Below are 15665 nucleotides of genomic sequence, written 5' to 3' on the forward strand. Positions count from 1 at the left end.
GAGTCACGGAGCAGCTGCATGTGTCAGCGGAAGGAAAGGAAGACTTATAGGAATGGGAGTAATATACCGGGCCGGAGAAAAATAACAAGCTTTGATTAGTTTTACAACCAGTTGTGTGGATGTCGCAGAGCTAGATTTGCTTGTGCATCATGGCTGACGTCAAGGTGATAACTCAAAGTATTATAGGAGGACTTCCCAAAACTGTGCTATATTCAGCTCCATTACAGCTGTAAAAATTAGAGAAGTTAATGAACTGAACATCATTTTTTTTAATGTTTAACTCTTAAGCAAGAACTAAAAGTTCATTTTAAGGTTACACTTATGATGCTTTTGGACAACTCCTTTTTTGAGCCTCGCTACTGAAAACTGATCGGAGTCATTTAAATCCCCAAAACAGATAAGTTTGATGGGGAAATTAATGTCTGAACTAAAAGGGCATCCGAAAATGTCTTTCCCTTGACAAACCCTTATTGGGTGCCTAGACTCAGTTGCGTTCATATTTTGCATAGACATTAATCGCTGGAGAGTCTGTGGATTGACTGAAACAACTGCCCTGGGACAGGAACCCCGGATTTAGGGATAGAACTAGAGCCCTCAAATGTAAACCTGCCATGGAATTTTCTATATATCCATTAGAAAAACAATGATTTTTATATGTGACAACTTAATTATAAGTAGAAGCTAAAAAAGAATCCAGCAAAAAGAATCCTAAAAATTCACTTTTCTTGCAAAAAAATATTAAAATCCAGAAAAATCCATCCAGCACCTCAAGGAAAAAAAAAAAATCGAGTTTCAGACCCAGTTCTTAGTTACTGACTTATACAGTACTTTATATTGTAATTATAGTAGGGGAAGGAGTTGCAGTTCCACCTCGGGCCTTGAGCCTATGAGGTCCAATAGGTCCCTTTGGCGTGTGTGACCAAAAACCAAAAATATTAAAGAGGTTTTCCAAATTAATAATGTAGTTAGTTTAAAAAAAAGCAGACATTGCTTTAGTGATTTTCATCAGGTCCAGTGCTGAGTCCCTGCCTCTGCTCCCAGTGTTTGTTATTGTCGGCAGCACTGGCATGACATTGATAGCGCTGCAGCCAGTCAGTGGTGAACTCAACAGTTCTGCCCAAGTAGACTCACCAGCACTTTTGGCACAATGCAATAGCAGTGGCAGAGATTCAGCTCTGTTCCTGGGGAGGGTGAGTAAGGCATATAGTGTTTTTTTAGAAAATAAACTGAAGCCGGGGGATAGGGGTTTTCTAAAACTGTTAGGACCTGTGATTGATGGGGACCGAACATTTGGGTCCTCAAGCTTCATGGTATGCCAATATTTATATGTTACCTAGAATGGCCATATGTAGGAGACAGAAACATACCTGGTTGTCATTCAACATTATGAGCATGTCCACCTTCTTCCAAGTAGAAGATTTCCCCCTGAAGGACCCACCATGTCTATGCATTACAGAGACATCTTTTGATATTATTGACCGAGATGTAATACTTGGTTTCTCCAGTGGTGGTGCTGCAGGAAAATGAACACGTGCTACCAGTTTATCCCACTGATCACAGCTGATCACTAGGGTGATTGGGAGCTATTCTAACAAAAAGGGATTTTTGAAAGTAAAAAGCACCTCTAACCCTTTCTGGCCTGAGATGTAAATGTCCAATGTTTGTAAATGTAAAATTGTTATTGAAGAGAGAATAAACATCAAGCAGCCTGAATGGTACAACCTCCCACCTCTGCTGCCTCTGTTTTCTGCTGCAATATATCCAAATGGTACAACTCCATACTTCTGCTTGCTGTCTGTCTTCTGCTGCTTTACCATTTTGCTGCATATTTTAATGTGCATGCTAAATCTTTGGTATAATTCATTTGTTGCACTGTATGTAATACTGCTTTAGATCCATGACTGGGGCCTCTCTAGATCTTATCAGTTGGAAGGTGCTATAGCATATCGACACAGCCTGGTCTAGTGCCTTTGATCATCTAACCACCCCCTGGTGTGCTGGCCCCAGCTGCCAAATTATACCCAACCAGCTCCCATAATACCTCTCTCCTGACCCGGTAGTGTGGCCTATATATGTAGTAGTTTCTAAGGGGAAGCACGCAGTGTGGGGTGCAGCACCCAAGCATCCAATAAGCAAAGCATCACAGAAGCTAAGCATCAAGAAAATGGCAGTTATACATGGCAGTTAATCAGGGCAGGAGTCAGGTAACCCACACTTTGCTCTCTCTTTTATCTATGTGCTTTATTTCTATCCTCCTGTGTTCCCTTGCCATCCACATTCACCACCCCATCCCCCCTCCATCATGACTCAAACACATCAGCCCCTCTATACTTCCCTCTCCCATGTACAGCTCCCATGCACTCCTCACTTTACTGAGAAACGTCAGCCCATCTTGCCCAAACATATCGCAGAAAAAAACTACTTACAATTTCAACAACTATTTGCTCTTTATCTTCCTACTCCTACTGATTTCAGGGGACATCTCCCCCAACCCTGGTCCACCATCCCCCAACCTCAACCCCTACCCTACCTCATATCAAAACCATAATAATCTAATTAATATTACTTGCACTCCCTCATCTCCATCTTTTAATTGTGCCCTCTGGAATCCACGGTCTGTTTGTAACAAACTTCCTTTCCTACACAACTACTTTCTGAACAACTCTCTTAATCTGTTGGCCCTCACTGAAACCTGGATTCAGGTTTCTGACACTGTCTCTCCTGCTGCCATTTCCTATGGTGGCTTACAATTCTCTCATTCCCCGAGACCCACAAACAGACATGGTGGTGGAGTCGGCATACTCATGTCCCCACAATGCACTTTCCAAGTCATCCCCCCAGTTCCATCACTTTCATTCCCTTCTTTTGAGGTCCACACCATCAGGCTCTTCCGTCCCCTCTCCCTCAGAGTAGCGGTCATATACCGGCCCTCAGGCTCACCCACCCACTTCCTTGACCACTTATCAGCCTTGCTGCCGCACTTCATGTCCTCAGAACTTCCAAACCTTATCCTGGGAGACTTCAACATCCCCATTAACAGCCCTACCTCCACATCTGCATCCCAGTTTCTATCTCTAACCACCTCTCTAGGCCTCTTTCAGCTTTCAACCTCTGAGACACACAAGGACGGTAAAACCCTTGATCTGGTCTTCGTCCGGCTCTGTTCAATCTCCCACCTAAATAACTCACCACTTCCACTCTCTGACCACAACATTCTCTCCTTCATGCTCACAAATCCTCGCCCACCCCAGCTCACTCCTACTTACCACACATTCAGAAATCTACAAGCCATTAACCCTCAGACACTTTCAGATTCCTTACACTCATCACTGTCCCCAATCTCCTCTTTATCCTGTCCTTATCTGGCTGTTCATCACTACAATGACACTCTTAGAAGCACCCTTGACCAAGTAGCTCCCCTCACCCTCAGAACCTCCAAACACAGAGTAAAACAGCCCTGGCTCACATCACAAACTCAACTTCTCCAGCGATGCTCTAGGAGTGCTGAAGGCCTATGGAGAAAAACCCACACACCAGAAGACTTCATCCACTTCAAATTTATGTTAAGAACCTATAACACTGCCCTTCACCTCGCCAAACAGACCTACTTCACCACCCTGATCTCCTCACTAGCCAACAACCCCAAGAAACTTTTTGACACTTTTCACTCCCTCCTCAGGCCAAAAGCACACGCCCCTATCACAGACATTTGTGCTGATGACCTGGCCTCCCACTTTACAGAAAAAATAGATAATATCCGTCAGGAAATCTGCTCCCAACCACCAAGTGCTGTGACTCCCATCCCTTCCTGCATCTCCCCTGGTTCACTTTCCACATTTGATCCCATCACAGAAGAAGAAGTCTCCAGACTCCTCTCTTCTTCTCGTCTGACTACATGCACTACCGACCCCATTCAATCACATATCCTTCTCTCTCCAGTCGTCACAACCCACCTAACTACAATCTTTAATCTCTCCCTCTCCTTGGGCATTTTCCCATCCTCCTTCAAACACTCTATCGTTACTCCATTACTAAAGAAACCCGCTCTCGACCCATCCTGCACAAACAACTACAGACCAGTCTCCAATCTCCCCTTCATCTCTAAACTTTTGGAGCGCCTAGTATACTCCTGCCTTACCTGTTACCTCTCCACTCACTCCCTTCTAGACCCTTCACAGTCCGCCTTCTGCCCCCTACATTCGACTAAAACGGCACTCATCAAAGTGACCAATGACCTTCTGACAGCAAAACTTAATGGTGACCACTCTCTGCTCATTCTTCTTGACCTATCTTGCAGCTTTCGATGCTGTTGACCACCATCTCCTACTCTCTAGGCTCCAGTCACTAGGCATTAAGGACACTGCTCTCTCCTGGTTCTCTTCCTATCTCTCTGACCGCTCCTTCAGTGTTTTGTTCTCTGGCTCCACGTCATCTCCTCTTCCTCTTGCAGTCGGGGTACCTCAGGGCTCAGTCCTTGGCTCCCTTCTTTTCTCTCTCTACATGGCCCCAATTAGACAGACCATCAGCAGATTTGGCTTTCAGTACCATCTTTATGCTGATGACACAAAATACATACGTCTTCCCCCGACCTTACCCCCGCTGCACTACAGAACGCCAGTGACTGTCTGTCCGCAGTCTCCAACATCATGTCCGCTCTCTATCTGAAACTTATCCTCTCCAAAACTGAACTTCTTCTGCTCCCGCTGTCTACTATACTCCCTAAATCTGACATTTCCCTCTCCGTGGGTGGTACCACAATAACACCCCGGCAGCAGACGCGCTGTCTGGGTGTTATGTTTGACACCAATCTCTCCATTCACATCCCATATACAATCTCTTACCCGCTCTTGCCGCTTACACCTAAAGAACATCTCTAGAATCTGCCCTTTTCTCACCATGGAAACAACAAAAACCCTCACTGAAGCATTGATCCACTCCCACCTGGATTACTGCAACGCTCTATTAATTGGCCTCCCCGTCACTCGACTATCCCTCTCCAGTCCATACTTAATGCAGCAGCCAGGGTCATCTATCTGACTAATTGGTACTCGGACGCGTCCGCTCTTCGCCAGTCCTTATACTGGCTGCCCATTCATTATAGGATCCAATTCAAAGTACTTGTTCTCACCCACAAAGCTCTCCACAGTGCAGCACCCCCCTACATCTCCTCCCTCATTTCTGTCCATCGGCCTAACTGACCGCTGCGCACTGCAAACGACTTTCGACTAACCTCTGCACTTATCCGTACCTCCCACTCCCGACTCCAAGACTTCTCCCGTGCTGCTGCTATTCTCTGGAATGCTCTACCCCAAGAAATCAGGACTATCCACAATTTGCATAGTTTCAAGCGCTCCCTCAAAACACATTTGTTCAGAGCGGCCTATCACGCTCATTAATCAAAGTGATTCTATGTGTAAGTGTGCATGTGTAGCCCATTCACTATCTCCATCCATCCCTCACTCCCTAAAGATGGCTGGACCTTCATTGTAAATACACACCTGTACTTTGTATCTCCCCCACCTCATTGTAGATTGTAAGCTCTCACGAGCAGGGTCGTCTTATTTTGCTTTAATTATTGTATTGTTAACGCTGTTACTTATGACTTGTGTTTTGAAACTGTTAAACTGTAAAGCGCTGAGGAATATGTTGGCGCTATATAAAGATTATTATTATTATTATTATTAGTATCATTGTTGAGTTATCATTGGTGTGTCCTAGAGATGTTCAAGAGCTCCTGTTTTGTTTTGCAGTATCATCTATGAAGTCACCGGCATGTGGCTGTTTGGGAGACAGTTCTGCAAGGTGTGGATCTCATTTGATGTCATGTTCTGCACGGCATCCATCGTCACCCTGTGTTTTATCAGTCTGGACAGATACTGCTCTGTGGTCACCCCATATCACTATTCAAAGAGGATGTCACGTCGCAGGTGAGTGCAAGTCACGTTCACTTCCATTGCGTAGACATTAACATGAGCGCCAAACCTATAATGGCAGCAGCGGGAGAGGAGTATGCTGATTTTGTTACAGTCAGTGACCTATTTTTTGGTAAATAAAACAAGGTTGCATTTGATGGTGAAAGTTCATGGAATAGACATGGATGGAAATCCATGAAATCAAAGTGATCATGAAAGAAATGATTACCACAGAAGATGAGAAAGTGGAACTTGTGGGGGACAGTGACCTCTGATTATCTTAAAAAGATGAAGAAAGAGCTCTATATGATGCAGTAGTGATTAAGACATCTAGAAGCTAATGAGCTCTAAGGAATAATGATAGATACAGATGAGTGTGTTGATATTGTTGGAGGCAGTGACCTGCACAGACATGTCATTATGTTATTAATGGCAGAACTGTTCCTCATAGGGGCAGAATCGTGATGATGATGATGGCGTCGGCACATACTGATACCAACCAGGTGATAAGAAAGATGACGGCACCTGTAGATTTATGTGACTGTATTGAGAGATCAGAAATGCACCTGACAGTGAGCCTGTTGTGATGTGATCGGGAATGGATAAGTAGCCAATCAGATCATGGAAAGTATAACAGCAGTATAAGCAGACTGTGCTGATCTTGAGTGAGGCAGTGACCTGTACATCCATGTGGGTATATTATAGGGGAAAGAAAAGCGGTGAGCTGTGCTTTCACGGTATGATGTTAGTGGATACAGCAGAATGGCAGTCTGACAGTGAAAGTGCCAAGAGGGGAGGTAGGAATAGAACATACTGTAGCCATTCAGATTATTAAAAAGACAGAAGAAGATTGAGCTGATGATGTTGGAGGAGACAGTGACCTGTATATTCTTGTGGTTATGTACAGGTTGGATACGACTCCGTGTGACAGGTACAGTGACCTAAAATTAATATGTGACACACAGTACACAGTCAGAAGAAAATGATGACAGCAGTACAAGATGAGTGTGCTGATCTTGAGGGAGGCAGTGACCTGTACATTGAGGAAAGGAAAGCAGTGACCTGCACTTTTCATGATGTGATGTTTCCAAGTGTAGCAGAATGGCATGAGGCAGGGACAGTTACATTTTTAGTATGGTCGAAACACGTCCATCAAGTTCCACCAAAAGATGTTTAAAAAATACATATTTATTAATATCACCCCCCCTTTTTCAATTAAAACTAAAGAAATTGAAGTAAAAGAATAAGCATGTTCAGTATTTCCACATCTTTAAAATTAGTCTATCAAAACATAAAATGATTTACCCCCCCAAAAAAATAAATGCCTTAATGAAAAAGAAAAAATGCCAAAATTGCTGTTTTTTTGCTCTCCACTAATTCAGATGGAAAAAAATGGAATAAAAGCAATCACAATGTCGTATGAAACCCAAAATGGTATCAACAAAAATGTCAGCTCACCACGCGAAAAACCTCAATGTTATCATTGGAAAAATAAAAAAAAAATTGTCCTCAAAAAATGGCAACATAAACCTAATAATTTTTTTTTTTTACAAATTTAATAACTTTTTTTTTAGCCACTAATATATCATGGAATAATACAAGTTTGAGATATCTCCCGTATAGTCATAGTCACCTGGAAAATCCTGTTTACCACAATTAACGTCGAAAAATTAAATCCATAAAATGGTGACGGAATTGCTGGTGTTTTTTTTTTCGTTTTTAATCATTTCACCAACTTGGATTTTTTTTTCTCCCTTTTGTTTGATACAATACATGGTAAAGCGAATGATGCCATTGAAAACTACAACTTCTCCCGCAAATAATCAAACCTTCTACGTCAGTGGGAAAATAAGAAAAAAAAATGATGGCTCTTAGGCTATTTTCACACTAGCGTTTACTCGACGCAGCGCACGGCGCCTCTAAGCCCCGCCCCCTGCCGGCTCCCTGCCCGCCCCATCCGGTCATCACCACCTACTATCGCACATGGACGCTTGCGATCTGCGCACCCTATCTTTAGCATAGCATAGCATGCGCAGATCGTGCACTGGCCATGCGCTAGTAGGATTTTGGCTTGCGCTGCGCACTTTTGAAGGTGCGCCGTGTGCGCCGCAATGCAACATGCTGCGTTTGGCGCGCACGGGCGCACCTTCAAAAGTGCGCAGCGCACGCCAAAATCCTACTAGCGCACGGCCAGCGCATGATCTTCGCACCCTATGCTAGCGTCCAAGTGCGATAGTAGGCGGCGATGACCGGATGGGGCGGGCAGGGAGCTGGCAGGGGGTGGGGCTTAGCGGTGCAGTGCGCTGCGTCGAATAAGCACTAGTGTGAAACTAGCCTTAGAGAAGGCGAGGAGGAAAAAGTGAAAAATTCTCCCTGTCGATCGGTCCTATTGTTTGTGTGCGCTGGTGATTTTGTAACCGAACGTTTATCTGCCTTATCATGAAAAGAATCAGGAAAACATCTTACATTGTTAGCCGCCCATTCATGGCGCCGTCACCTGGGCTCCAGTATTACAAGGATTATCATTATTATTAGAATGGGATCCACTTACGCCGAGTGTTCGCGCCGCACATATAGTATTACCGCATTGTCCTACGTGACGGCTCAATTGTTCCTCACCATTTCGAGAGCTCCCATATTTCAATGGGGATAGGACTTAAAAGATGTTCTCAACCATACAGAAGATGTTTAATGGATTAATGTGGACAATATCAGGCCAGGAAGAATCTGCAATTTCCACCTCAAACCCATCTGCTGCTTCAACCTAAATTGCATATACATCCCTCAGAAATTAGTGCTGCTGTGATAAGGATGAATAATTTAAAGAGGTCTTTCCAAGAACAAAAGTTCATTTTAATCAATAGATTCTGGAATAATAATAATTTCCACAATTGTATAAGTTTTAAAAAAAAAAAATATTCCTGTACTGAGATAATCTTATAAATGTGCCCCTGCTGTGTACTGTGTAATGGTCGTGTCTGACCATACAGGAACATGGTCTGATCATACCACATCTCCTGGGCAGGGGAGGAGTAAAAATAAGTATACAAACATTACAGCATGGGTCGCATCTGATTCTTTTTGGAGGTAAAATATTTCCTTCTTGCTTTTAAACAATGTTTTACTTCTAGAATCGCTTGTTATCCCCTGCTGTAATGTCTGTATACTTTTTTTTTCTCCCCTAATGCTCAGGAGCTGTGGCATGATCAGACTACGTTCCTGTATGGTCAGGCACGTCCCATTACACAGTACACAGCAGGGGCACATTTATAAGATTATCTCAGCACAGGAACATTTTATTTAAACACATCTAAATGTGGAAGTTTTTATGATTCCAAGATCTATTAATTAAAATTAACTTGTGTTTTGTGAAAAAAAAAACCTTTAAATAGCAATCCTGTTTGTACAGTGATTCTATCAGCAGGTCATTGCAGTTTAATCTGAAAACAGCATAATGTAGGGACAGAGACATTGATTCTAATGATGTGTCACTTACTGTGATGTGTGTTGTTTCAGTAAAATTAGTGTTTTATCAGCAGGAGATTATCACTATAGGACTAGGTGTCCAGTGCATTCTGGTCCAACCACACCCCCAATGCTGATTGGGAGATTATTGATAATGCACACAGAAAGTGGCCAATCAGTTGTGTGGGTGGGGTTATACACAGCTCAGCAATCCTAGCACTGCTAGATGTGAATTTGAGAAAACTGTGATTCTATCACAACTGCTGCACCCAGAATAATAAGTCATATATCGCTGGAATTAGGTCTGTTCCCACATCATACATCATGCATGTGTGTGGTCGCATGCATTCAGCAAAGCATCGCATTAGCTAAGCATCAAGCAAAAGGCAGTTAATCCATGGCAAGAAATTAACATCCATCCTCTCTCTTCACACAGGTAATCATGTCATTCAACTTCTGAACTGAACTACCCTGCATGTATTTTCACTCCATTCAATGTTAGCAAGCAGCCTGAATGGTAATCATGCCATTCAACTCCTTTGCTAGAATTCATCTGTTACATGGGTCTCAGTACTTACTGTTGTATGTCCATGGGGGGATCTCTGAGAGGTTCTATATAATAGAGATGGAATCAGGGCTGTGTCTTTGATCATCTTTTCCACACCAGGATGTGTTGAGCAGCTGTTGCTAATTTATAACTAACCAGCTCCCACAATCCCTCTCTCTTGGTCCTGTAGTGTGGTGTATAAATTTAGATTCATTCCAAAATGGTATAACACATGTGTGGGGTCGCACGCATTCAGCAAAGCATCGCATTAGCTAAGCATCAAGCAAAAGGCATTTAATCCATGGCAGTTAGTCACGGCAGGAGTCAGGTAAATCACACTTTGCACTCCCTTTTATTCATGTGCTTTATTTCTATCCTCCTGTGTTCCCTTGCCATCCACATTCACCATCTTATCCCCTCCATCATGAATCATACACATAAGCCCTCTATACTTCCCTCTCCCATGTACAGCTCCTATGCACTCCTCACCTTCCTGAACAACCTTAGACCATCTTGCCCAAACACATCTCATCACAAAACTTCTGACAATTCCAATACCTACTTGCTCTTTATCTTCCTTCTCCTACTGATTTTGGGTGACATCTCCCCCAACCCTGGTCCACCATCCCCCAACCTCAACCCCTACCCCACCTCATATCAAAACCATAATCTTATTAATATTACTTGCACTCCTTCATCTCCTTCTTTCAATTGTTCCCTCTGGAATCCAAGGTCCAAGCTTCCTTTCCTGCACAACTACTTTCTGAACAACTCTCTGAATCTGCTGGCCCTTACTGAAACCTGGATTCAGGATTCAGACACTGTCTTCCCTGCTGCCATCTCCCATGGCAGCTTACAATTCTCCCATTCCCCCGAGACCCACAAACAGACTTGGTGGTGAAGTCGGCATACTCCTGTCCCCACAATGCACTTTCCAGGTCATCCCCCCAGTTCTATCACTCTCATTCCCTTCTTTTGAGGTCCACACCATCAGGCTCTTCTGTCCCCTCTCCCTCAGAGCAGCGGTCATATACCGACCCCAAGCTCAACCACTCACTTACTTGACCACTTCTCAGCCTGGCTGCCACACTTCATGTCCTCAGAACTACCACCCCTTATCTTCAGAGACTTCAGCATCTCCATTAACAGCCCCACTTCCACATCTGCATCCCAGCTTCTATCACTAACCACTTCTCTAGGCCTCCACAGCTTTCAACCTCTGAAACACACAAAGACGGTAACACCCTTGACCTGATCTTTGTCCGGCTCTGTTCAATCTCCTACCTAAAAAAGACTCACCGCTTCCCCTCTCTGACCACAACATTCTCTCCTTCATGCTCACAATTCCTCGCCCACCCCAGCACACTCCTACCTACCACACATTCAGAAATCTACAAGCCATTAACCCTCATACACTTTCTGACTCCCTACACTCATCTCTGTCCCTAATCTCCTTTTTATCCTGTCCTGATCTGGCTGTTCATCACTACAACGACACTCTTAGAAGCACCCTTGACCAAGTAGCTCCCCTCACCCTCAGAACCTCCAAACACAGAGTAAAACAGCCCTGGCTCACATCGCACTCAACTTCTCCAGTGATGCTCTAGGAGTGCTGAACGCCGATGGAGAAAAACCCGCACACCAGAAGACTTCATCCACTTCAAATTTATGTTAAGAACCTATAACGTTGCCCTTCACCTCGCCAAACAGACCTACTTCGCCATCCTGATCTCTTCACTAGCCAACAACCCCAAGAAACTTTTTAACACCTTTCACTCTCTCCTCAGGCCAAAAGCTCAAGCCCCTATCACAGACATTTGTGCTGATGACCTGGCCTCCCACTTTATAGAGAAAATATATAATATTCGTCAGGAAATCCGCTCCCAACCACCAAATGCTGTGACTCCCATCCCTCCTTGCATTTCCCCTGGCTCACTCTCCACATTTGATGCCATCACAGAAGACGAAGTCTACAGACTCCTCTCTTCTTCTCGTCCGACTACATGCACTACCAACCCCATTCAATCACATCTCCTCCAGTCTCTCTCCTGTCGTCACAACTCACCTAACTACAATCTTTAATCTCTCCCTCTCCTCAGGCATTTTCCCATCCTCCTTCAAACACTCTATCATTACTCCATTACTAAAGAAACCGGCTCTCGACCCATCCTGCACAAACAACTACAGACCAGTCTCCAATATCCCCTTCATCTCTAAACTTTTGGAGTGCCTAGTTTAATCCTGCCTTACTCGTTACCTCTCCACTCACTCCCTCCTAGACCCTTCACAGTCCGGCTTCCGCCCCTTACATTTGACTGAAACTGCACTCAAAGTTACCAATGACCTTCTGACAGCAAAATGTAACGGTGACCACTCTCTGCTCATTCTTCTCGACCTTTCTACAGCTTTCGACACTGTTGACCACCGTCTCCTACTCTCTAGGCTCCAGTCACTAGGCATTAAGGACACTGCTCTCTCCTGGTTCTCTTCCTATCTTTCTGACCTCTCCTTCAGTGTTTTGTTCTCTGGCTCCACATCATCTCTTCTTCCTCTCGCTCTCGGGGTACCTCAGGGCTCAGTCCTTGGCCCCCTTCTCTTCTCTCTCTACACGGCCCCAATTGAACAAACCATCAGCAGATTTGGCTTTCAATACCATCTTTATACTGATGACACACAACTATACATGTCATCCCCTGACCTTACCCCCGCTGTACTACAGAACTACAGTGACTGTCTGTCCGCAGTCTCCAACATCATGTCCGCTCTCTATCTGAAACTCAACCTCTCAAAAACTGAAATTCTGCTCCTGCTGTCTACTAGCCTCCCTAAATCTGACATTTCCCTCTCCGTGGGTGGCACCATAATAACACCCCGACAGCAGGTGCGCTGTCTGGGTGTTAGGTTTGACACCAATCTCTCCTTCACATCCCATATACAATCTCTTGCCCGCTCTTGCCACTTACACCTAAAGAACATCTCTAGAATCCACCCTTTTCTCACCATGGAAACAACAAAAACCCTCACTGTCGCATTGATCCACTCCTGCCTGGACTACTGCAATGCTTTATTAATTGGCCTCCCCGTTACTCGACTATCCCCTCTCCAGTCCATCCTTAATGCAGCAGCCATGGTCATCCATCTGGCTAATCAGTACTCAGACGCGTCCGCTCTTCGCCAGTCCTTACATTGGCTGTGGAGAGCTTTGTGGGTGAGAACAAGTACATTGAATTGGACCCTATAATGAATGGGCAATTCAATATAGGATCCAATTCAATGTACTTGTTCTCACCCACAAAGCTCTCCACAGTGCAGCACCCCCCTACATCTCCTCCCTCATTTCTGTCTATCGGCCTAACCGACTGCTGCGCTCTGCAAACGACTTTCGACTAACCTCTGCACTAATCCGTACCTCCCACTACCGACTCCAAGACTTCTCCCGCGCTGCGCCAAATCTTTTAAATGCTCTACCCCAAGAAATTAGAACTATCCACAATTTGCATAGTTTCAGGCGCTCCCTAAAAATGCATTTGTTCAGAGCGGCCTATCACGTTCACTAATCACAGTCATTCTATGTGTAAGTGTGCGTGTGTAGCCCATTCACTATCTCCATCCATCCCTCACTCCCTCAAGATGGCTCGACCATCATTGTAAATGCATCATTGTAAATACACACTTGTACTTTGTATCACCCCCACCTCATTGTAGATTGTATGCTCTCACGAGCAGGGTCATCTTATTTTGCTTTAATGATTGTATTGTTAACGTTGTTACTTATGACTTGTGTTTTGAAACTGTTAAACTGTAAAGCGCTGCGGAATATGTTGGCGCTATATAAATAAAGCACCAAAAATTTCCTCCAAGAATATCAATGATCCTTTTACAAAACAAACACTACAGACCAATAGAGACAAACGAAGGAGTAAGATCAAAATTTATAAAAATAAAAAGTATATTTTATTATAGCAGATTAAAATAACATATGACATAACAAAATATTCAAATAGGACACCAAATATTGGGACATAACGACACAATAAAGCTAGCAGAAGGTATAGCCCCCTAGGTAGCAGTATACACAGATATAAGGTTACTTATAATCAAAAATAGCATAATAAATATCAAAAAACACAGAAATATCTGACCCAATTACTCCTGCCTAATCTATATGATAAGGGACAAAGATATCCTAATAAAAGTGCAAATAATTAATAAATACCACGTCACCTGTCTATCAAGGAAATATATGCTACGCACCATAAAGGTATAATATAAACCAATCCCTAATCATAGTCATCAGAAACTGCAAAAAAATACAAAGCAAACACTACCTGCAGTCATGATGAATAGGGGGATAACCACCTGCTGTGACGCACCTCGATGCGCGTTTCACCGCCTGTGCAGTTTCATCAGGAGGTCTATATAAATAAAGATTATTATTATTATCGTACTGCTGTCAGATTACATATAAAAAACTGCTGACAGATTCCCTTTAAAGCCAATCAATGCAGAAGACTACATGTGGTAAGTTATTTTCAAGAAAAAAACTTCTATTAAAAAGGGTTTGTCCAAAGAGGGCACTCCCATAAAGATTTCCATAGGTTTACAATATTGTCCATGTTTCTTATGAAAATCCTACACAAGTTGAGGTTTTCTTTGTGATGACCAATGTCACACTTAAAAGGGAACCTGTCACCCCCTACAGGCGATTTTAAGTAAAAGAGCCACCTTGTGCAGCACTAATGCTGCATTCTGTCAAGGTGGCTCTTTTATTTAGGGTACCTTCCACCGCAGAAATCATCTTTTTTTAAAATTGGTCAGACATACCTGATATCTGACAGGGGGGCAGGTCTTACCCCATCTGACCGAGACGTCTCACATCCATCACTCATGTATTCCTGCGTTGTTTGCTCTACCTCTTCATTTTTCTTTTCAAATCCTGGCGCCTGCGCTGTTGTATGTATTCTGGGGCATGCGCAGTGACCGCTGCCCGTCCTCTCTCATGACTTCCTGGCCTTCCTATCGCGCCTGCGTGGACGCACAGCCAGAGATCCTGCCCCGCAGTCGCTTATCATTTATTCACACTGCGGGCCTGGGAATCTTGGGCATGCGCATTGGTTATCTGTGGCTCTCATGCCCAAGATTCCCAGCCCCGCATTGTGAATAAATCATAAGCGACTGCGGGGCGGGATCTCTGGCCGTGTATCCACGCAGGCGCGATAGGAAGACCAGGAAGTCATGAGAGAGGAAGGGCAGCGGTCACTGCGCATGCCCCAGAATACATACAACAGCGCAGGCGCCAGGATTTGAAAAGAAAAATGAAGAGGTGGAGCAAACAATGCAGGAATACATGAGTGATGGATGTGAGGCGTCTCGGTCAGATGGGGAAAGACCTGCCCCCCTGTCAAATATCAGGTATGTCTGACCAATTTTAAAAAAGATTATTTCTGCGGTGGAAGGTACCCTAAATAAAAGAGCCACCTTGACAGAATGCAGCATTAGTGCTGCACAAGGTGGCTCTTTTACTTAAAATCGCCTGGAGGGAGTGACAGGTTCCTTTTAAAGGGATCATCTCACCCCACAACATATTTTTTTTTACAAACAGCAAAAGAGGTTAAAAAAAAAAAAAAAAAAAAAAAAAAGGAGGCAAGGGAGTTCAGCTCTGCAGTCTGGCAGGATGGAAGGTCCTGGACCAAGCAGCAATGATATTAAATGTAAAAAGTAGATAATGCTTCAGAATCTCA

The 15665-nt window shown here is 43.9% G+C and overlaps 1 protein-coding gene across 5 annotated transcripts in view; it reads left to right on the forward strand.

The window, feature by feature from the left end:
• LOC141074845 (histamine H2 receptor-like) overlaps window positions 1–15665 on the forward strand; it is a 221766-nt gene that overhangs the window by 200719 nt on the left and 5382 nt on the right. For all 5 annotated transcript variants that reach the window (XM_073562103.1, XM_073562104.1, XM_073562106.1 and 2 more), the window contains one exon: window positions 5751–5927. In XM_073562103.1, the coding sequence (XP_073418204.1) occupies window positions 5751–5927 (177 nt within the window). The remainder of the gene's footprint in view (window positions 1–5750; window positions 5928–15665) is intronic.

The sequence above is a fragment of the Dendrobates tinctorius genome, unplaced genomic scaffold (genome assembly GCF_039654945.1).
Source record: "Dendrobates tinctorius isolate UK_male_01 unplaced genomic scaffold, ASM3965494v1 ptg000334l, whole genome shotgun sequence".
In the NCBI taxonomy this organism is placed as follows: domain Eukaryota; kingdom Metazoa; phylum Chordata; class Amphibia; order Anura; family Dendrobatidae; genus Dendrobates; species Dendrobates tinctorius.